Here is a 24,246-nt window from a genome sequence, read left to right on the forward strand (position 1 = left end):
AGTGACACCTTACAGACGAACAGATATTTTGGAGCATAAGCTTTTGTGGACAAAGGCCCACTTTATCAGATGCAATGTAGTGGAGATTCCAGAGGCAAGTCTCATTATACAGGTTTGTGAAAAGGAGGGAGTCCCAGTCAGGAGGAAGGCCAGAGTTAATGATGTCAGTTCAGTCAGCAAGGGTGTGACCCAGGTCCAGCAGCTAATGTGGAGGTGTCAATCAATCCACCCTGGCTGCACCTAACTTTATTTCCATTATATGTTCCTGGTTGAGACTTCCTGAAGGGAACTTTGTAAGTGGTGTTAGGATAGCCTCATCAAAATCATGATGTTTTTGAATGTTAGGAATAGACTAGGAAACAAAATTGTGTGTATGAATTCCTATCTCCTCCAGAGGCTAGGCCTTCTGATACCAGTGGCTGGAGGATGCACTTATTCTTTAAAGAAATTTGAGTGTGCTTTTTTTCCCCCCAAAAGTTTCACCTATCCCAGCTGATCAGCTTATTGCTTCAGTTATAATATTCACCCACTTATCCATCCACATGCAACATATGCATGGAGTAGCTAAAGAATTTTCCTGGTAGCTGAATAAGTCCTCTGAAAATTCTTTAAATTGGAGGATGGTTTCTTCTGTTTCTAGACTTACTTTTAATTTTTCTAGTCTGAATGACTTGGGATAGAATGAACTTCTCAGGTTACTCTCCCTAGTGAGTCCACTTAAAGGCAAATTCATGATAAATAGAAACTAGCTTTAATGCTTAGTAATACTAGCTCAGAAAATAGGCATTATATCTCAACTATAGCATAATTGGTTTGAACTTTTGGAAGAGGTGTGGGCAGGGTGAGCTCAGAGTAGATATTGTGTTCATGTTCCTTTTGAATATTTGACTTCAAGTGAAATTAATAGGAATCAGGTATGAAAGAGTTTTGTCTGATTTAGAAAATTCATCGATATCTTAGCAACTTCATTCCAGTTGAATCCTTGAAACTTACAAGAGTTAGGAAAACATAATTATTCCTGTGCTAAAGAGCTTGAAGAATCAGCAGTACTTAATTGGAGAATATTCCTAAAATTACTTCTGCTTGGTCCTGAGTTTCTCTTTTTAGAATGAATTGTGTATAGAATCAAATAGATGAAAACAGAATACAATCAACCACCAGTACTGGTGGATAGCATGCATCAAGGGCCACTTATCAGACATAGTTTGGAGCAAAGACTGGGTGTTTTTACAAATATAGTGGCTCTCACAATGTTGCCAATGTTGCTCTGGTGTGTTTTTTGAGTTAGTAGTTTCCTGTATGTAATTTAATGTTGGGTGGTCATCCATCGATGGCTCAGTCGGTGGTCTTTTTTTTTCCTTGTGTCCCCCCCACCCCATGGGAATCTTTCCTTGAATCAATCTAAGTATAGTGTCTAGTCATGGATAATGCTTTGATTGTTTTTCTTATTTTAGGGTAGATGAAGTGTGTTGTACAGTTCCCTTGTTGCAGCAGCACTGCAGTACTCATATATGGTGGTTAAAACTCTGAGTGTCTTGAGATTCACCTGTCACAAAGACAGTTTCCCAATCACACTTCAGTTAGCTCTGCCTGCCATGCCTAATCTTGTTTTGGTAATAAAAACATTGCCTCCTTCCAATCCAAATGTAAAGCTCACTGCTTCACCCTTGCTCTTCTGTTAAGCAGCATACAGTATACCAGTACAGGTTGCACCTCTCTAGTCCAGCATTCTTAGAACCTGACTGGTGCTGAATCAGAGAATTTACTGAACTCCAGCAGGTTAATGTTGTCTAGCAGCATTACCAGCACTTACACTGCATACGAGGTATTAAAAAAACATTGAGGGGTAAGTTAGAGCTAAATAGCAGCACAGAGAGACAGGACTGGTAGCTGTAAACACACTTCACAGAACTGCAAGAAACTTGGCCAAACCTATGGTAAGTGGTCATTCAGCTAACTAAAATTATCCCAGACTGGAGAGGTTCAATCTGTATTTGCTTTGAAACAAAGAAAAGTTAAAGCATTAACAACTTGCTTTGGGAATAAAAAATTACAAAAAATGCAAATAAGATGCTAGCATATCTGTTTTACTGTGGAAAGTGATCAGGTCAGGTCAGCGAAAAAAGAGTTCGCAACTGACGAGTTGGACATCTCCGGTCTAACCTCTGGCCATGACTGGTCCCAAACTAGGGAATAGGCCAGATCATGGGAGGTCAATGCCAGTCTCTACTGCTACCAACTGTGGCACTCCACTCCAGTCTATGAATCAAATGAGCTATTTGCCATGCTTCAGAAGCCCTGGCAGAGCAGAGGAGGAGTTGCTGAGCCTAGGGCTCAGCTTTTCCTGTGAAGGTTACAGACTGGGAGCACCCACAGTGATGCTGGATCACAGATATTGCTGGACTAAAGATGTTGATACTGTACAAAGAATCTACATTTGCAAATGTCTGTCTTTTATGGCATACACAGAGGCCTCTGCTTTATTCTCATTTCGGATGGATGAATCCTCACTTGAATTTGACTGCGCAGATAACGGGTGGTGCAAATCCAATGGTAAACTTTCTACTTTGACGACATATACTTAGATCATTTCTGGATACTTAATCTTCAGAAAAGAAGCATCAGAAATGTGTGAGAATTATTAAAGGCGTGGATAATTCATAGTATTTTTAATGATTGTCAGATTAGTGTGGTGAGATGAATGAGGTGACAAAAAATAAGAGTGGCTGATTGACTGTCTCTAATACTTATGTTCTCGTAGCACAAGAGCAAGTAGATCAATGAAACTTTAAAATAAAATTTTATTTAAACACAACATATAGCTGTCATGGTAATCAAATGTCACAAGTTACAGAGGGGAAGTCTTGGGTTTCTTTCAGTCTTCAGTGCTTGGGAAACTACCCTTAAAGAGGATATTGGTAGTTTAGGAAATCCCTTTGGAGCTGTGCTGGTCAGGGAGATGGGAGAAGCAACAGTCGTTTGCATTTTTGGAGAAAACTCAAAGATCTTGCAAATACTTATTTTTACCTTTTGTCTAATCCTCCAGACACCCCACCCCGCCCTTCTATGACACTTAATTCTGGAGAAAAGAGGGTGGTCCAGGCTAAGTTCTGGAAGGCCAAGGACAGGAAACAGAAGGAGTTTCCTGGATGGAGAAACTTGAAAACAGAAAAAGATTCTTTGCAAATAAATGAGCAACCAGGTTTAAGTGTGGCGAGTATACTAAAAATCATGTGGGAGAAAGAACACAATAACAGAAGTGAGATGGAAATATCCTTTTGTTTTTTCTCATGGAGCGGAAACACTGGGGTAATGCTGACCACGTGCTAAAAATAGATGCAAATGAACTGCTAAACATTAATTGTATAAAAGCAGAATGTGACAGTAGATTAAATAAAAACATAAAATTCTGATTGTTTTCAAATTTTGTACAAGTTGTATTTGCTGTACTTATTTGTATTTACTTTCACTGTGCTGTACATTTGGAAAGTGTAACTAAAATTTATTTATGATTAAAATTCCAATTATTTGAGAGTTCTGGATAATAAAATGCCAGATATGAGTTTGCTGTAGATACTTATCAGTGCTAGAGTTTAAAACTGGAAAAACTAGGGATAAACCTGCATACCTTACTTCAATGCATTAACTTGTGCCAGGTCTGCACTAGAAGGTATAATAGATTTTTAGATGCACAAATCCAGCTACAAGAACTGCATAGCTGTAATCCACTTAACTAAAATTGATTTTTTGCAGCCATGCACGCAACTTTCCCATCCATGTCTCTTAGTGCTTGCAACTGCCAGGGCTACTGGGGTTGATGGTTCAATTTAGCATATCCCCACTGAGTGCGCTAAATCAAACCTAGAAGATAGATTGCCCACACGTTGATCTTCCCATAAGTATAACCCTACCCTGGGGTATAACAAGTTTGTGTGTATTAACTTAAAAATAAATGATCAGAACTTCTTTTTACTCTCACTTAGTCACGAATGAAATATGGCTTGGACCTCCCTGGTGTGGCACTCTCAGAACCTGACCAGTCCCAAATGAGGAAGTTTGCTGGACTAGGGATGGTTAATACCAGCCCTGCTGCTGCCAGCCTCTGGATTCTGGGGTGGGGGCCACCAGCCTTCTGGCTGGGATCCTCTCGCAGCTGTTCAGCATCTAAACAGGCTGTGGGCTCCTAGTTGCCAGACTCCCAGCTAGCTCCTGCTCTCAACCCCCTCAATTCTCTGGTACGGGGGCTCTCTGGTCCAGCACCATCCTTGGGTCATGGATGTTGCTAGACCAGAGAGGTTGAACCAGTGAATGGAAAAGAAACATCTGATTTTATGTGGTAACTAGATTATAGATGGTTTAAGTAAAGATACTAATTTTACTCCATTTTTGTCCTTTCCATTTCATACCAAGTATACAATTTCAGGGTCTTGGTTAGAGCCAGAATATTTCGCCTAACCATCTTTTGAAGTCATGGGGCACACCCTTCAAAAGAAGGATGTGGAGAAGACTTAGCAAGCCATTGAGCAATGCTTGAGTAATAAATACTCATATTTCTGTGAGTTGCAAGATGAAAAATTATAAAGTGGTCATTTTGTTCTTCTGTGTAGGATTAATGACAACTCTGAAAGGCTTCCTTGTCTCCAACTATATAAATTGGTATACTATGTACGAATTTCAAATACTCCTGTGTTATACATGCAAAATGTGTGCACTGTTTAAGGACTATTTTAATTGGTCTAGAAAATCTTTGATTTTTTTATGTGCTGTGGTAGTTTAGTGTTCCAGTCTAACAGAATGCAATGAGGAAGTAATTGACATATGCATAAAAAAAAAACCAAACTCTGGTTCCAATAAAGGCGTCAAAATGGTGTTTCAGATTCAGAATAGTAATTTCTGCCTTTATCTCCAAAGTTGTTCATTGACACCTTAAGTTGACTTTCACTTGTTGTTGCTCTTTTTGAGCACCTAGAGCTCTGAAGGGTTTAGATTGCTGCATCCAAACCTTTACTTTGGGATGCAGCATCATGTAGCACCTCAGCCAGTCTAAGTGCCTTAATATCTAATTAATACATTTTGCAAGATATAAAAATCTATCTGATCTACATCTGTTCATCTCTTCTCTTATTGCATTTGTTCCTCTTCTCTGTTGTTCCTCCTTGCTACTTTCCCCAGTTAAAACTTTTGCTGGACATTGTCCCCAGTTTGAGCTTTGAAACACATTCTCTTCAGTTTTTTCTACAAGGTTGCCTTACTATTAATGCCAAAATAAATTCTATCCATGAAATATAATAATATATGGAGATACATGCCTCATAGAGCTGGAAGAGACCTCAGGAGGTCATTGAGTCTCATCCCCTGCCCTCTTGGCAGGACCAAGCTCTGTTCCCCCCCGACCCTTTTGTTAAATCTATTTGCCCTAGGTTCCTCAATGGCCTCCTCAAGGATTGAGCTCACAACCCTGGGTTTAGGAGGCTAATGCTCAAACCACTGAGCTATCCCTTGTATTGTATGCATGTTGTGTTGCTTTGGTTACTTTAAAAAAACAAAACAAAACTATACATAATGTCTAATTTTAGTATCCCTGTGTAGGAAAAATAGTTTCTTAGCCCATCCTTAATGAATGTCAGGACTTATTAGAATACTTTTGCCTTAAAAAGTCAGTGGTAAAACTCATTTGTACTTTATTTTGCATATTTTCAAAATAGAAGAAGTTGAAGTCTTACTAATTTCTTATTTAAAAATATGAAACCTACAAAGTAGAAGGAAAGACAAGTAGTGGCCTCGAACACTGAACGCATAATATTCACCAGTTCATGAGCGTTTGTAGGAGGAAGAAATTCCCAGAAGAAAGCCAGCCCTCAAGTCACTCATCTGTTCGGTAGCAGCAACAGGAGCGAACCCTCAGTCTCCTGTTCATTCGTCACTTTTCTTTTTAAAGTCTTTCTTGGGAAATTCACATGCTGTTTACACCAAACCCCCGTCTGCTACTGAACAGGCTGCTTGCCATCAGTTTTGACACACGTTAATCTTTTCTTCTTCATAATGCTTATGCCATTTAAAATCTTTTACCCCTTTCACTTGTTTCTTTTCATCCTTCATCTGATAGATTTCTTTAGCAGCTTAGTTTTGGGTACACCCTTAAGTTTGTCTTTTGGCAGATGTCTATGTAGCAGTAGAGAAGTTGGTATGTTAGTTTACCAGTGGTAGATGATATACTAGATGGTATGCTAGTTTATCAGTGCTGTCTAGTCTTGCTATGAGTCTTGTAGTGAGACAGAAGTACCCAGTGTCTAGCATAACTTTAAAGCCAGTAGGCCCTGTCTGCACTGTACTTTGGAACAAGGCAAAGCATTCAAATACTAGTGCTCCTGGCCAGCTCTCCTTTTGTTCCTTACCATCCTCAGGGCAGCCATGTTCCTCTTTCAAATTTCTCATGCATCAAACATGAGCCAGAAATCTTCTAAAGGGCAGTGTCTTGGCCAGGAGGCTAAAATAGAAGCTAATTCCTCAGTGGTGTTTCCTCAGCCTTTTTTATTTGCATGGAAAACTGCTTTGGAAGTGCAGTTATCATATGGAAGATGATTTGTATTGTTGCATGTTGAGGCTCTCTGTTAATTGCGATGTTTGGCCTCCACAAGTAACCCTTCAGTTTCTACTCAGATTTGTAATTTCAGAAATTCAGAATGAAAATGCAAGTATATTTCTATTAGGAATGCAAAAGAAAAATATCAGGTTGTTTATATTTACTGATGCTTCTGATATATGCTGACACTCAGATTACTGCTTTTTTCCTTTTTGCAGGCCAGTATGGAAATCCTTTAAATAAATATATTAGACATTATGAAGGATTGTCATACGATGTGGAGTCATTACACCAAAAACACCAACGTGCCAAAAGAGCAGTGTTGCATGAAGACCGGTTTCTGCACCTAAACTTCCATGCACATGGAAGGTAATTTTTATTTAAAGCTATTCATCTTAAGAACTCTTTATTTTAACAAAATACAAATGAATGTGTAGAAGTACAGTACAGGTGTGTATAAATGTTGAAACTTGAATATTAAAATATTTTTCAAGATACCTTTCATAATGCAAGTGAAATGTTCAGAGTACTGAGTTGCAACTAGTTGTTTGTACTTAGACTTCCACAAATTTTGTTGTTTAAGCTCAAAACAAAAGTTTTATTTTCGGTAAGCATAAATTTGTTGGGCTTTGCTCTAAATTGAGAGTGTAATTGCATAGGTATTCCCGGTTTTGTAATGCATTTTTGGACACAAATAGCACAAATCTGTACAGTGACTTTTGCCTGTGAGTACTTTTCATTGAAGAAAATAGTCCAGTTTGGGACAAAGCCTGGTGGTGGGCTGGGGCCATGGGAGAGAGTCGGGGGGTCAAGCTTGGGGTGGGGTTAGGGCTGTAGGTTGGGTAGGGGGTGGAGTTGAAATGGGGCTGAGCACAGGGGGCGGGGCAGCTGAACTGGGGCGGGGTTGTTGAGCTAGAGCCATGCTCTGGTGATGAGCCAGGCCGTGGGGGGTTTGAACTGGGGCTGAGGGGGTTGAGCTGGCGGGGGCTTGAGCCCGAGTGGTGCTTGAGTGGTGAACCGTGTCTGTGGGGTGATAAGCTGGAGCCGGGCACAGGGCATGAGCTAGAGCTGGGCAGGGGGTGTTGAACTGGGGCCATGCAAGTCTGTGCGGGTTGAGCCAGGGCCAGGGGGAAGGCGGGAGTTTGAGTTGCGCTTGACTCATGTTAATGTGAGTTAAGCGCAACTTGAAATTGTGCGTTTTGAGGGTTTACTATATAGCTTTTGTTTATACATAATTTATTTTATGGTAATATGGAAGAAAATCACACATGTTGTTGTATGAACTGACTTTGCTATTCAGTCATAATTCTGATGTGACTGCATGTTAAAAATTATGTATTGGTGTGTTTCAAAAGTTTCAGCACTGATGGCTGTTAAACCATGTAGCAAAGATTGTAAATACATTTTGGAGAAACGGGAAAATATTGCACTTTGTAGTCATTTGACTACCCGTAAACTGGCACTTAAAGGTATCACCAAACTTTGAGGGATTTGAGTGAAATATCCTGAAACATAGACTCTGAGAGCGTCTGCAATGGACTGCACCCAAGTAAGTACTTGAGGCTTAGTTTATGCCTAAAACTTAAGTCAACTTAGACATGTTTCTAAGGTATGTGAAAAATTCACCAGGTAGTGGTAAACTAACTTAACCCCTGTTATAGATGGTGCTAGGTCAATAAGACTTCTTCCATCAACCTATAGCTACTGCTACTAGGGTAGGTAGGGATGGATTAATAGCTACTCCTGCTGTTGCTGTAGTGAGTGTCATTTTTTGATGGGGTGACTGCTCCAAGATTTCAATAAGGGGTTAAGGGCCATGCTTTTTTATGGAGGGGGCATGGGGTCTGGGATTAAGATTGGGTGCAGAAGGAAGCTCAGGGTAGGGGACTCTGTGCAGGAGAGCATGTGGGGTCTGAGCAGGGATTTGTGTGAAAGAGTGGGTTGTGACCTGGAGCAGGGTATTGGGGGGCATGGTCTAGGAAGAGATATGGATGCATGAGAGGATTTTTACCTGTGGCGGGGAGGGCTTTTGAAGGGGTTGCAGAGTCCAAGAGGGATTTGTGACCTGGGACCAGGGAAGAAGGTTGCAGAGGGTTTGGGTGGTGATGTGGGAAAGGGGATTGGAGTAGGGTCCAGGAGGGATATGGGTGCAGGGGAAGATTATAGCCTAGGGGAGGGGTGCTGGAGGTAGTGCAGGGTCTGGTGGGTGGTTGGGGGGAAGGTGGGTGTGAAGTGCCAGAGGCAGGCTGCACCCTGAACTCATACCTAAGCACCTCCAGACCAGCAGCACACTCAGGCAGGCTTACCTGACTGCCACCAGCTTCAGCCCACTGACTGTTCCATGTGGCTCTCTGCGCTGGGGAGGGGAAGGGCTTCATGAAAAGGGCAAAAATAGTACCCAGTTATAAAAGGGGGAACAAGAATAACCCGGGAAACTACAGGCCAGTCAGCTTAACTTCTGTGCCAGAAAAGATAATGGAGCAGGTAATTAAATAAATCATCTGCAAGCATTTGGAAGGTGGTAAGGTGAGAGGGAACAGCCAGCATGGTTTTGTTAAAAACAGATCATGGCAAACCAATCTAATAGCTTTCTTTGATAGAATAACGAGTCTTGTGGATAAGGGAGAAGCGGTGGATGTGGTATACCTAGACTTCAGTAAAGCATTTGACACGGTCTCACATAATATACTTACCAATAAACTATGCAAATACAACTTAGATGGGGCTACTATAAGGTGGGTGAACAACTGGCTGGATAACTGTACCCAGAGAGTAGTTATTAATGGTTTTCAATCTGGCTGGAAAAATATAACTAGTGGGGTACCGCAGGGGTCTGTTTTAGGACCGGTTCTGTTCAATATCTTCATTAACGATTTAGATATTGACATAGAAAGTACACTTATTAAGTTTGCAGATGATACCAAGCTGGGAGGGGTTGCAACTTCTTTGGAGGACAGGGTCATAATTCAAAAGGATCTGGATAAACTGGAGAAATGGGCTGAGGTAAACAGGATGAAGTTTAATAAGGACAAATGCAAAGTGCTCCACTGAGGAAGAAACAATCAGTGTCACTCATACAGAATGGGAAAGGACTGCCTAGGAATGAGTACAGCAGAAAGGGATCTGGGGGTTATAGTAGACCACAAGCTAAATATGAGTCAACAGTGTGATGCTGTTGCAAAAAAGGCAAACATGATTCTAGGATGCATTAACAGGTGTGTCATGAACAAGACATGAGAAGTCATTCTCCTGCTCTGCTCTGCGCTGGTTAGGCCTCGGCTGGAGTATTGTGTCCAGTTCTGGGCACCGCAGTTCAGGAAGGATGTGGAGAAATTGGAGAGGGTCCAGAGGAGAGCAACGAGAATGATCAAAGATCTAGAGAACATGACCTATGAAGAAAGGCTGAAAGAATTGGTCTTGTTTAGTTTGGAAAAGAGAAGATTGAGGGGGGACATGATAGCAGTTTTCAGGTATTTAAAAGGGTGTCATAAGGCAGAGGGAGGGAATTTGTTCTTCCTTGCCTCTGAGGATAGAACAAGAGGCAATGGACTGAAATTGCAGCAGGGGAGGTTCAGGTTGGACATTAGGAAAAAGTTCCTAACTGTCAGGGTGATCGAACACTGGAACGAATTGCCAAGGGAGGTGGTAGAATCTCCATCACTGGAGATATTTAAGAAGAGGTTAGATAAATGGCATTCAGGGATGGTCTAGAAAATGCTTGGTCCTGCCATGAGGGCAGGGGGCTGGACTCGATGGCCTCTCGAGGTCCCTTCCAGTCCTAGTCTTCTATGATCCCTCCAGCCCCAGTAAATTCTCTCAGCTCTCTTTGGCCAGGAACCAGCCAGTGCGATCCAGGCCATTGGGCTACACTGCTTTTGCCACTCACAAAATATCTCAGCCCTCAATGGTTGGTCCCCCCCCAGCCCCTGGGTGCAGAGAGCAGCAGAGGCAGGCTGGGTTAAAAGCACTGGAGGGCAGTATCTGACTCGCGGGCAGCATCTTGCCTGCCCTGGTCTATACGAAAGCACGACAGCAGCACAGCTGCAGTTTTGGTTCTATAGAAGTCCCAGTTACAGAGAGAGCCTAAGCTCCAGTATAGCTACCACTAGATTGATGGAAGACTTTTCATTGATCTAGGTGCTGCTTTTTGAGGGGACAGATTTACTACCGAAATTGGGAAAACCCTTCTGGCACTAAAACAGGTGTCTACACTGCAACACCTCTGCTGTGCTGCTCAAGTCCTTGCAGTGTGTACATACTTCAAGGCTCTGCTTGTGTGCAGTTGTCTGCATATGTGGAGCTGCTGGTAAGACTGAGACCTTACTGTGCAGAACTTATACTTAAAAATTTCATTCCCTGCCTAGTAACAGAGAGAGAGCCGTGCTAGTTTATATACTATCAAAACAAAAAAGCAGTCCAGTAGTACTATAAAGACTCGCAAAAATAATTTATTAGGTGATGGTCTGTCCCACAAAAGCTCCACTTCTTCAGATCATAGCCATACCAGAAAATACTCAATATTTAAGGCACAGAGAACCAAAAATAGTAATCAAAGTTGACAAATCAGAAAAATTTCTATCAAGGTGAGCAAGTCAGAGAGCAGAGGGGCAGTGGGTCTGTCCCACGAAAGCTCATCACCTAATAAATTATTTTGTTAGTCTTTAAAGTGCTACTGGACTGCTTTTTTGTCTTGATCATTCCCTGCCTGAATTCTTAAACAAATTTGCATCTCCTTAAATAATCAAGGACACTAAGCTTAGCTACGTTTAATCTATTTAAAACTCTTGCTCATGGTACAAAAGGAAATGCCTGTTAAAATGAGACGAAAGCTGTTATAGAACTGATGCATTTTTGTATTTTTATTGCAAAATTTCGATTCTCATTTCAGAAGATAGAACATTTTTAAATTGTCTTTGAAGATCTTGTATTTTTTTAGTTATAACGGTATTTTATAAAAATCACTAAAATATTGCAGAAGGGTGAGAAATTTTAATTCTCAGCAATTATTCAAAGACTTTCCACACGAGATGTTTTTGTAAGGAGAACAAAGCTGTTCTTTTTAGATGGGAGAAGCACTTTCGCACTTGTGCTAAAGGTAAATGTATCAAAATATTTATGAAAAAATAAAGACTACTACTAGAATATGGATAGGTTTATGAATATTTCAGAATATCAAAACTAAGTTAATATGCAGATAAATCAATCTTCGTAATACTACAATTTAGAACAGTACCATGTTCTGCTTATATTTTCTTGTTAGTTTTTCTAAAAAGAGGAAAAGTGCATGTATGTGAAAACAGAAATTATCCAAAGAATTCTTTGGATAAATGTTTGAATGCTTACAACAACTTCATGAACAATTGCTGAAGTTTTTCCATCGTAAAATTATGACAATACCAGACTGGTGTTTTGTAAGCTTACTTGAACAGCTCTGAGACTGCTTATGAGACCTTCTTTTTCCTCCCGCCTTTGTCTGTTTCCTTTTGGGCTTTGTGGAGGGTCAGAGGCTATGCTGAGAGAAGTCCTTGTTTGTGAGTAAAGATGCAGAGTACATCCATCTTCTAACTGGTTGCTTGAGCTCATCTGATTAATTTAAAGCTGTTTTTATTGTAGACAAACAGTGAAGTATGACTGACTTAGTTGATGTTTAACTTAAATCTGTTCCCTAAATAGAGAGAAGTCAAAATACCCATCATCCCAGGTCCAGAAAACCTGCTGTTAGCACTGGTTGAAAGCAGTGTTAGGAGAATCTGTGTTCAAGTATGGCTGGATTACTTCAGTTTGATTTGTCTTGTGATCCACAAAATTGTATTTAATACCACTAGGATCAGACATGTACATTACTTTACATTTGAGTCATTTTTAATTCAACTGTTATTTAGGTAAGCAGTCTTTCTTACTAGTGTCAAATAAGTAACTATTTTATCACTACTATGCATAATTTTCCAACAACTTACTCTTTCAAAATTTGTGCAAAATCAAAATACACAGTATACCACAGCCACACTGAGGTCAGGATAAGAAGCAATGGGCTTAAACTGCAACAAGGGAGGTTTAGGTTGGATGTTAGGAAAAACTTCCTAACTGTCCAGGTTGTTAAATACTGGAATAAGCTATCAAGGAAGGTTGTGGAATCTCCATCACTCAAGATATTTAAGAGCAGGTTAGATAGGTGGTACTTGGTCCTGCTGTGAGGGCAGGGGACTGGACTTAATGACCTCTTGAAGTCCCTTCCAGTTCTAGTGTTCTGTGGTTCTATGAAAGCAGTTAACTTGTAAACACAAATTAAAGCAGACTCTTATACTTAAGTTTACCAAATAGATCAGCGGTGTCCAATAGCAATTTAAAGGTCTCCACACTTGTGGTTGTTGTCTTTCCATATTTGCTGTTTGCTCCTCACGCTAAATAAATGCCCTCCACCCGAGCCAGGGACTCCCAGCCTTGCCCCCCTTAAGTAAATGCTCTCTGCCTCCTTAGAGCCAGGCACCTTCAGCCTTCCTGTTCTAATTCAAAGCTGGGAACTTGCTGTGGCCACCACAGGAGTCGCTGCCGGAGCTGCCATGCATTTCTCCCACAAAGTGATGGGACGTGTGCATGGAGCAGGCAGATGGCACTCCATGTGTGCAGCGCTCAAGAGTAGTTGCATTTTGCTGCAACATAATGTCCTATTCACCATGTGCGGCAAGCAGCAAACATATTGGACACTGTGGAAATAGATAAAGGCTATTACAACTTCAAAACAGATATTACAAACCTTATAATTGGCTAAATACCATGTGTTTTCATGGTCTTAATTCTTGAGATTTAAAATGACCTTTTACTAAAACAGTTGTTTAATAGGGCAGCCTAAGACCAGTTAAGAGTAATAACGTGCAATATGTGCAGGTTAGACATAAAGTTAACCTGTCTAAAGTTGCATGCCCAGAATTTGCAAACCGAGTAGATTCTTGTGCAGATGGATTCACTGCTCTCCCATTAGAAACTGACCTATCTGCATAGCTTAGAAATTTGTTTCCCATGTGGATTCTGTTTCTTTTGCAAAAGCTGTTTTCTTGGGATCAAATTAAGCAGGAATGAGACATTAGAGGGATTCCAGTGTCATGTAACCTGCACTGATTTGCTGATTATGTGAGGGTAAGTATGCATAATGGTGTTTGATTAGAAATGATTTTTAACTTACTTAATTTTATGCCTTACCTCTTGGTATGAATATTGGTATCCTATTTCAGTATGTAATAGCAGTTGTAAAAAGATTTAAATGTGAATAGCAAGGTACCTTGTGTACATTCTTTGACTTGCAGGTAAGGATGGCTGCATCTGATAACTGTCAAAAGTGCAAATAGTAAAAAACTAGAATCCTGTCTTAAACCAAATATTTGGCACAATTATTTTAATGTGCTTACCTAACAGAGTATTGGTAATTATATTTTCATTGGCTAATGATGCAAAGAGAGGGCACTTGTGGGATGACTGCCACAGTAGGGCCCTGAATGACCAGTGGATGCTGTTCACAGTGGATGTGGTGCAGTTGGTCCAAGGAGAATGACAGGTATTGTTGGTGGCAGCATTTCTCTAATTTTTGTGCTCATCCTGCACGTGTAGTCAGCACTGGATGGGTGCCTTTAGCAGTAGAATCAGGTAAGAGTAGGAAGGCAGAATAACCATACCAAGCCAAAAAAAGTGGCGGTGTAGTTACCATACAGCCAAGTCAGTGCTTGCAATTGATAACTCTTAGAGCTATGCTAAGACAAGCTGGTTAAGAGAAGAAGTTGCACGGATCAACTTGAGTTCAGGCCACAGGACTGTGTTAATGTGGAGAGTCCTATTTTATTAAACACTGCTGAACAGCCCAGTTACATTGAGACATGGTGCTCTGCCTGGACTCCAATTACCACTGGGTTAACATGGAACAAGATCAATTTCTGGGTTCCATAATCTTACTGCTCCAAAAGTAGAGACTGCTGCAAAAGGGTGCGCATCCTGAGAATGCTGCTAGTTCATAGAGCCTCTTCAGTGAAAGGGTGAAAGAATGGCTGAGCATGATGAGACCATTACAGTTAAAACTATCCTTACTAAAATGTACTGCTCTTATTCCAGTACTATTCACATTTTCAGTTAAAATATTCGTAATGTGCAGATTGGTACTGCTGAATAAGAAGTCTTCGTCTCAGCCACAGGCATATCTTTGAAATGTATAAATTATCATTCAATTATACATTGAGTTAAGCTGAGGATGTGAATGAGCCCTACTGGTCAAAAAGAATTCAGGATAGTTTTCCTTACCAGTTGAGTGAAAGTCAGCATGGTTTCTGTAAGGGGAAATCATGTCTTACTAATCTATTACAGTTCTTCAAAGGAGTCAACAAACATGTGGACAAGGGGGATCCAGTAAATATAGTGTACTTGGATTTCTAGAAAGCCTTTAACAGGTTCCTTACCAAAGGCTCTTAGGTAAATTAAGTTGTCATGGGATAAGAGGGAAGATGCTTTCATGGATTAAGAACTGGTGAAACAGCAGGAAACAGAGGATAGGAATAAATGGTAAATTTTCAGAAAGGAGAGGGGTAACTAGTGACGTTCCCCAAGGGTCAATCCTAGGGCCAATCATATGCAACTTATTCATAAATTATCTGAAGAAAGGGGTAAACTGTGAGGTGGCAAAGTTTGCAGACAATACTAAACTGCTCAAGATAGTTAAGACCAAAGCAGACTGAAGAACTTCAAAAGGATCTCACAAAACTGAGTGATTGGGCAACAAAATGGTAAATGAAATTTACCGTGGATAAATATAAAGTAATGCACTTTGGGAAGAATAACCCCGACTATACATACAATATGATGGGGGGAAAGTTTAGCTACAGCTCCTCAGAAAAGAGATCGTGGCGTCATCGTGGATAGTTCTCTGAAAACATCCATGCAATGTGCAGCACCAGTCAGAAAAGCAAACTATGTTAGGAATCATTAAAAAAGGGATAGAGAATAAGGTGGGGAATATTTTATTGGCCTTGTGTAAAACCATGATACACTCACATCTTGAATACTACATGCAGTTGTGGTCACCTCATCTCAAAAAAGATATAGCGGCATTGGAAAAAGTTCAAAAAAGGACCTGGGTCCCATATGAAGAGAGATGAAAGAGACTAGGACTTTTCAGCTTAGAAAATAGGAGACTAAGGTGGGATATGATAGAAGTATATAAAATTCTATGATATAATAAATTGATGCAGAGCTAGTCCACAGAAACTCAGCCACTCCATGCTGGACGGGGAAAGATGGAAGGAAATAGTGAGAGAGGCATCGGACACCAATGGGCACTGAGCCCATGGTTGTTGATGATGATAATTTAAAATTATGAGCGGTGTGGAGAAAGTGAACAAGGAAAAATTATCTACTTGTTCCCATAATATCAAAACTAGAGGACACCAAAGGAAATTAATAGGCAGCAGGCTTGAAATAAATAAAAGGAAGTTCTTCACACAGCGCATAGTCAGCCTGTGGAACTTGTTGCCAGAGGAGGCTGTGAAGGCTAAGACAATAACAGGCTTTAAATAAGAGCTAGATAAATTCATGGGGGGTTAGATCCATTAATAGCTATTAGCCAGGATGGGTAAGGAATGGTGTCCCTACCCTCTGTTTGTGAGAAGCTGGAGATGGATGACAGGAGAGAGAAAGCTCAATCGTTACCTGTTTGGTCCACTCCCTCTGGGGCACCTGGTATTGGCCACTGTCAGCAGACAGGATACCTGGCTAGATGGACCTTCAGTCTGACTATGGCCGTTCTTATGAACTCTTAAGGTTCCCTTCAATTTTCACTTGAAATTTGTGCAAATCACTGACTGTTTTGATGGATAGGTTTTTTTTATTAATGTGTTAAAGCTTATGTTACTTAAGCAGGGATTGTCATGAGATTTTTTTTTTATAGTCCTCATGAACTGAAGGTTAGGACACAGTGGTCTCGGAGCTCTTTGTTAACATATCATGCTAGTTTTTTAGTTTTTTATATGGTATAGTCCTTTTCACAGTGCTTTCAGTCTTCAAAGCTGTTGAATACTTGGATATATTAAATCAGGTAATTATTGTCTATGTTTGCACAGATCCTGAAAACAAAAGGAGCTAGTTTCACTGCAGTTTTACTGATATTATCTTTTTCAAGTGACACGTAAAGCATGCAGCCACAATTGAGTTAACAATATTTTACCACAACAAATGGGGAGGATACTCTTCATGACTCTGATAGCAAGTGATTCTAATCCGGGAGCTATATATTGCCAACTCAGTAGATCTAGAATCATCATACCCACCAGGAACACAGACTAACCAGACAGCCCAGCTGGGCAGGACATTTACAAGTCTCCATGAGTGATCTGTTCTGTGTGAACTAGTTACCTCACTAAAGGAAACTTACGGAAGAAGTAATTTGGGTGTAGAAATGTGAGGATAGTTATATTTAGATGTATTGCTTATTGCATTTTTATTTCTTAGTTTTTTCCTGTTAAATTTTCCCCTTTGATTTTTCAAAATCAATTTGGATATAGACTTCACTATGCATTTTTCTGAAATTAGGTGAAATTGACTCTTAATTTTGAGAAAATTCTAAAGATATCTTTAAGACACTTTAAAACTGAAGATACGTCGTGTATATAATTGAGCAGTATATTGGAACAAAATTGGATGTAAGTGATTGACAATGTAACTTCAGACTTCACTTTTTTTTATAGTGAAATCACAGACTTAGAATGGGTTTTGCAATATAAACTATGAATCAGAATGTGTTTGTTTTGTGTACAGCTCAGTGTGAGGGGAGAAATGGATTTTTTTCCCCATCTGTTTGCTTAAACAATGTCGCTTCCCTGAATTTGTGCACCCCTGCCTTAGCTGTTCTGTGTTTGCAGTTTTCTAGTTTGGCATGTACCTATAACAACTATAGTAATTATGTTGATGTACACATTACTTGTGTTTGCTTATTGTTTATGGCTTTTAAAAAAAAAATCCAACTACCATATCCATGTATGGAAAATAGGTTAAAATTAAAAATACTAAATGTAGTGTTGAAAAAGGAAATTGATTTGTCATTTCACTTGCAATCTTATTTATTACCCCCCGCCCCTTTTAATGTTTGAAGTCAAGATTAAGAGTGGCCCTTAGTGACATCAGAAGCGGGAGGTATGCAGTGTTGTAACAGTGTTGGTCTTAGAATATTAGAGAGGCTGATGATATGTATCTGTGACAAAATAAGTTAGGAAGGATGGTTTAATGGTTAATGCAGTGGGTCAGGGCTAGGGAGATGATAAATAATACACTACCACAAGCTTCCTGTATGAATCTTGCATACTTCTCTTAATCTGTCCCTCAACTTCCTATTTACAAAATGGAAGTAATATGTTGTCTTACACTTTTAGATTGTAAATTCTTGAGTAGGGCCTCTCTTGCTCTGTTTGTTTCAAACATTGAGTTCTTGATTTCATGAAGAATCTCTGTTCCAGAATATTATCTTCCTTGTCTCTTGATCTCCATCCAAGATTGCAGTAAGGATAACCGTCTTTGTAGTTTGAGAAGGAAGAACGTCAGTCTGTGTTGCACATGTAACTTCAGGTTGTGTGAAATCTGTCTGTCAAGGAAGCTCTGAACAGACTCTCAGTTGTGAGGTGCATATGGTGTGCATGACAGGGTTGCTTGATAGCACTGCCAGCTTCTTTCTGCCACTCACCTGTTTCTCTTATTCTCTTCTTATGTGATCTTAAGGCAGTGTAGGTTCAGCTCCTGTTGGGGGCAACGTTAAGTTCCTAATAGCACCTCCTGAGAAGGAATCAAGATCCCAAAGCTTGACCATCTCTCAGGAGATGACTACTATGTGGAGGCATTGAGGAAAATTAAGGCATATCGGCTGAAGGTACAACGTCAGTACGGGTCTGATTGATTTGCCTTAACTTCCATGTATGTCCACGGAGACAAGATGGCTGGCTTTGTGTATCCACTGCCATTGTATTTAGCAGTGGCAGCAGCCCTAGTGTCGACCTCATTGTTTGTGTAGTAAGACCCCTCTTCAATGAAGAATACAAAGAAAGAAGACTTAGATGAAACATTGAAAACTTTATTGAAAACAAAATCCAGGTTGACTTTTGTATTATAAGAGCTTCTAATTTTGGGAGAGTGATGCTGCATGCAAGATTTGAAGTTTAAATGATGCGGTCCTGATTAATTTAGATGACTAATTTGCCAGATGAAGGTGATTAGTATTTTGTTCAATTGGCCTATGCAGGAGTTCACTTTTAAACATACTTCAGTAATTTGTCATACTGTAATACAAATAGCATGGGGGTTAAAATGAATTTTGGGCCTAAGTGCAAATAAATTGGTGTATGACTTACGGTAGCACTTAAGATACTTCAGTTCTTGTACTTGCCGTGTCATAAGCTTATCGTAGTGTAGTGAAAGAACTGTTGTTATTCATTAACTACAAAATGAGTTTCTAATTTTTTTAAAAAACAACCACATTGAAATGTTTTTTCTTTCTATTTTAATATTAGAAGTCAAATCATAAACTTGTGCTCCTGCTTTCTAAAGAGAGTACTTGTTTTTGTCTGATTAAATGTAGTCAGAGTTAAGTGTGTTTAGAGTTAAGCATACTTGGCTCAATCTAATTCTTGATCTTCCCCCCCCCACCCCTCCACTCTCTGATTTGCTTACGTTGATTATCTTTTTCTGATTTGTCCTCCTTGCTTACTGTTTTTGGTTCTCTGTGTCTTAAATATTGAGTCTGTTCTGGTCTGGCTATGGTCTGAAGAAGTGGGTCTGTCCCACGAAAGCTCACCTAATAAACCATTTTGCTAGTCTTTAAAGTGCTACTTGACTGCCTTTTTGTTTGATAGTGTATAGGCTAGCATGGCTTACTCTCTGTTACTAGTTAAGTGTGTGTGTGGGGGGGGGGAGAGAGGGTGTTAGTTACATGTAATAACTCTTACATGTTTTTGTGGAATTGGTTACATGTGTTGGTGTCCAACTTATTTCTGAATTTCATATCAAATCAAGCCAACAGCATACCTGTACTCTTCTAGCCTAGAAATTGCAAGTACAGTAAAATCCCTTTAATCCAGCATGTCTGGGATGGGACAGGTGCTAGATTACCAAATTATCTGAACTATTGGAGTCACCACCCCCTGCTGTCCTCCAGCTTTAGTTCATCATGCCTGTGCTCCCTGGCTCCAACCCCCACATGCCCCAGCTCAACTCCACTCCCCAGACCCCCTGCAGCCCTAACCCACTCCAGGATAAACCCCCCTGTCCCCTTCCCACAGCCCCAGCCCACCACCCAAGCCCCCCGATTTACATGAATTTTGAGGTGCACGAGGGTTGCATGGAACACAACCCTCAGATACCTTAGGGGACTACCTTATGCTGGACCATCAAATTTTGCCAGGATATCTCCATAAATGGGACTGTTTTTGCCAGATGTCAGACCATCAGGACTTCCTAATCATCAGAGGCCAGATTAAAGGAATTTTACTGTGAATGAAAAATGAAGAGATTAGCAATTTGAGTAGTTCATAATGGTTGATCAATGAAAAGATAACTCTTCCTTTGGTTATTCCTGCATTTTATGGAGGAATGGGAACAAAATCCGTAATTGAGGCTGAACAGGTAAGATTAGGTTTGTGAACTTTATGCTGGGCCATGATTTCTGGTTTACATAATCTTGATAGCTACTTAAACATCTGACTACCATTACGTACTGAACTAAAATCATTCTTGTAATACATTGGTCGCTCTCATGTTGTGTATAAGGAAGATTGTTTCCTTATCGGTAATATTTAAGGATTTGCTACATGTTCTTTTATTACCCACATTTTAATAAAGTCCAAGTTTAGCTGTGCTTTTGTAATTGAAATATTTCAGTATACTATCGTTTGTTTACCTCGTAGACAGTTTAATCTTCGAATGAAGAGAGATACAGCCCTCTTTAGTGATGACTTCAAAGTAGAAATATCAAATAAAGTAATTGATTATGATACTTCCCATATTTACACTGGACACATATATGGTAAGTACAACGTTTTCATAATGATTAAAAAGTGCAATGATTTCGTGCAAGTACTATTTGATTTTAATGTTACGTTGAGATATGAGCTAGAAAACAGTTGATTATGTTGAAAATATTACTATGAAATTCCCTTAACTGAAAAAAATACTGAAATATTTATGAACAATTGATTAATCTTTTCCTAACTTTAGTTCTTCCTCGAGTGTCCCCGTGGGTGCTCCACGATAGGTGTCGGGCTCGCCCCGGTGCCGCAGATCGGAAACTTTCCAGCAGTTTCTGCAAGACCACACATGCGCCGGCGCGCGCCGCTCCCTTGCGTGCCCTCAGCCACGTGCGTGATCCGGTCCCCGCCAGTTCCTTCTTAACCGCCATCCGCTACAGACGGAATCCGCTCAGGCTGCGGCCAGAGTCAGCGTACTTAGAGTTTTTAGTTAGATTGTTGGTTTCTTTTCTTGCAAAAAAAAAGAAAAATAATATATGTAGAAAGATTTAGTAAAAGAGAGGGAGGAGCGGAGACAATGCGGGGACGTGAAGGCCAGTAGGCCTCCTGCCGTGGCAGGCTGGGGTCCGTGAGAGGGGAACAGGCACAGAGACAGTGCTAAGTACCCTATTAACAACTCAAAAGACTTACTGCGATGTCCTCTTCAGGATTCAAAAAGTGTGAGTCCTGCCGCGAAGCTATGCTGGCCTCCAATGGGCATACTCAATGCATTAGGTGCCTGGGGGAATCACACGTTACCCAGAAGTGTTCCTTCTGTGCAAAGCTCACAGCCAGAGCCAGAAAGGACAGAGAAATGCGCCTGAAAATGCTGTTGTTTGATAAGGCCCTCCAGCCAGACGTGCTGGAGAGGCCTCAATCGGAGTGACCCACGGGGCTCCATAAAAGGAAGGCGGCATCCCTCACCCCCTCGGTGCAGAAACGGAGGAAGCTCTCTCCAGCCCGATCCCTGCCGGAGGCCACAGCGAGCGGGACGGGCGTAGCACACAGCCCCCAGCCACAGTCACAAACAAGCGGCAGCGCGGCAGTGCACGTGGCAGAGGCTGAGTCTCCCATTACTAAACAGCCGGCACGTGCAGCCTTCAGAGCGGCAGCCAGGCAAGCGCCGGAACCGGCGGCACCGCCGCAAGCGGCACAGATTCCCGCAGTGCCAATGGTGCAGGGCCGTCAGGCACGCAGCCTGCCGGCACCGGAGGAGGCTTTCCGTGCGGCACCGCAGCTAAGCGCGCCGAGCGCGGCGCTGACAGCGGGGCCAAGCTCCCCGGCACAGGAGGGGGCGGTGCCAACCCCGTAGGGGAGGGGAAAGGCAGCAACAAAAACCCGGCACCGCAGCCCTTCCCCGGACAGGGCTGCAGGGCTGCTTTCAACAAGCCCTCCCCTTATGCTGCACACACCAACCAGAAAACATGGGTCTCCCCCAGCCTACCCAGAGCCGCCTCCTCCGTTCCTCCAACCGGTGTCACCATGGCTCGGGCCACCTTCGCCCTTTCTGGGATTTGACCCCCTGCAGTACAATCGCAAACCAGTTTCACCATTGTCTCAGTCATCAAGAAGATCTCGCTCTCCCAGACATAGGGGGTATGCACCTCGAGAGTGGTCCAGGTTTCCATCCCAGGAACCGTGCCCGTGCTGCCATGGTCGCCCTTACCATGCTGGGCATAGACACCACAGGCATACACCCAGGGGCAGGTCCCCCCGACCGTCCAATATCCCTGTGGGCACTCACGGACAGGGACGGAAACAGTTGTCTCAGGGGGAGTTGATCTTGGAACCCCGAGATTTTCCCTCACAGGCCTCTAGCGAGAGGGTGTACCACCAACAGCAGGACCCTGGGAGTTCGAAGGAGGCTTACCCTAGTGGTTCCTCCTTGTCCTACCCCGACGAGGCTACGGCTCCCGGGGATGTTGCTCCCCCGGACGACCTCAAGCAGTTTCAGGAGCACTTTAAAAGGGTGGCCTTCACGCAAGGCATCCAAACAGCAGAGGTGCAGGAGAAGCACCACAAGCTCCTCAAAAACCTAAGACCTCCGGCCTCATCCAAAATCACTATCCCGCTCGATGAAGCAATCATGGAGTCGGCCACCACCATATGGCAGACCCCGGCTTCCGCTCCACCTATAAACAAGAGAGCAGATAAGAAATACTTAGTCCTGGCGAAGGGCATGGAGTTCCTGTTTAGTCACCCACAACCAAAATCACTGGTGGTAGAATCGTCTCAGCAGAGATCAGACTTCCTAGTACAAAGAGGGGGGTACGGACAGAGATGCCAAGAAGCTAGAGCTGTTTGGCAGAAAGGTATGCTCCTCCTCCTCCACCCTGCTGTTGAGAATGGCAAATTATGCAGCACATCTAGCGAACCATAATTTAGACAATTACTCCAGGCTTACTTCTCTCATGGATTCGCTTCGGGAAGATAAGAAACCGGTGCTGAAGGCCATTGTGCAAGAGGGCTATGCAGCTTTGAGGACGGGAGTCCAGATCGCCCTGGACGTAGCGGACACGGCAGCGTGCTCAACAGCTACGGCAGTGGTCATGTGCAGGGAATCCTGGCTGCAGACATCGGGTATCCCGAGGGATCTGCAGGCAAAAATTGTTGATCTCCCCTTCGACACGCAGAAGTTGTTTGCGGAGTCAACTGATTCGGTCCTTCACTCCAGTAAGGACTCGAGCTACACTCAGAACCCTGGGTATTTATACCCCTCCATACAGCAAGAAAAAGTATTACCCTCAACAAAGGCGATACCCGTACCAACCTCAGCGTGCTCAGTACCAACGGGGCTACGACCAAGGGCGACATCAACAGCAGCAACAGTATAGAACTCCTAGGCGACGTTCCCAACGGAGCGGTGCATCCTCGGGGCAGGCCCAAAGGCAACAAGTTTGATGGACAGGTCGAGGGCTGCACCATTACTACCATCGCGCAATGCCATCCCCAACTAATGTTCCATCATCGCCTCCGACCGTTCCACTCACAATGGCAAAAGATCACCACAGACAAATGGGTACTAGAGATCATAGCCACGGGTTACACGATCCCTTTCTAGTCGCTCCCACCGCCAAAACCTCCGCCCAGGCCTCATCTCAGGGATGCTTCCCATGAGGCGAAACTCAAGCAGGAGGTGGACCATCTTATGTTCATAGGGACGGTGGAAAGAGTACCAGAGCGACTTGAGGGGAAAGGGTTTTATTCACACTACTTCCTTACAGAGAAGAAAACAGGAGGCTGGAGGCCCATCTTCGAGGCCTCAACAGGTACTTGCGCAAACAGCGTTTTCGGATGATCACAGTCGCCTCTATACTCACGGCACTGGACGATGGAGATTGGTTTGCAGCCTTCAACTTACAAGATGTGTATTTTCATATAACGATCCACCCGGCACACAGACGTTTTCTCCGTTTTATGGTCGGCAAAGAACATGTCCAGTACAAGGTCCTGCCGTTCGGCCTCTCCTCAATACAGACAATACCTCCACCATGTTTTATATAAATGGACAAGGAGGAGCTCGATCCCATGCCCTATGTGCGGAAGCAGTCCGGCTGTGGAACTGGTGCATCGCCAACAATATAATGTTGAAGGCCTCGTACTTACCAGGCGCTCACAATGTGAAGGCAGACCAGCTGAGCAGGC

The 24,246-nt window shown here is 42.2% G+C and overlaps 1 protein-coding gene across 1 annotated transcript in view; it reads left to right on the forward strand.

Annotated features, from left to right (window-relative positions):
* The window catches only part of ADAM10 (ADAM metallopeptidase domain 10), a 105,075-nt gene that overhangs the window by 23,569 nt on the left and 57,260 nt on the right, over nucleotides 1-24,246 (forward strand). Inside the window, exons 2-3 of the mRNA XM_075006950.1 lie at nucleotides 6,802-6,952; nucleotides 20,503-20,621. Coding sequence (XP_074863051.1) covers nucleotides 6,802-6,952; nucleotides 20,503-20,621 — 270 coding nt within the window. The remainder of the gene's footprint in view (nucleotides 1-6,801; nucleotides 6,953-20,502; nucleotides 20,622-24,246) is intronic.

Source organism: Carettochelys insculpta, chromosome 12, assembly GCF_033958435.1.
Source record: "Carettochelys insculpta isolate YL-2023 chromosome 12, ASM3395843v1, whole genome shotgun sequence".
Taxonomy (NCBI): domain Eukaryota; kingdom Metazoa; phylum Chordata; order Testudines; family Carettochelyidae; genus Carettochelys; species Carettochelys insculpta.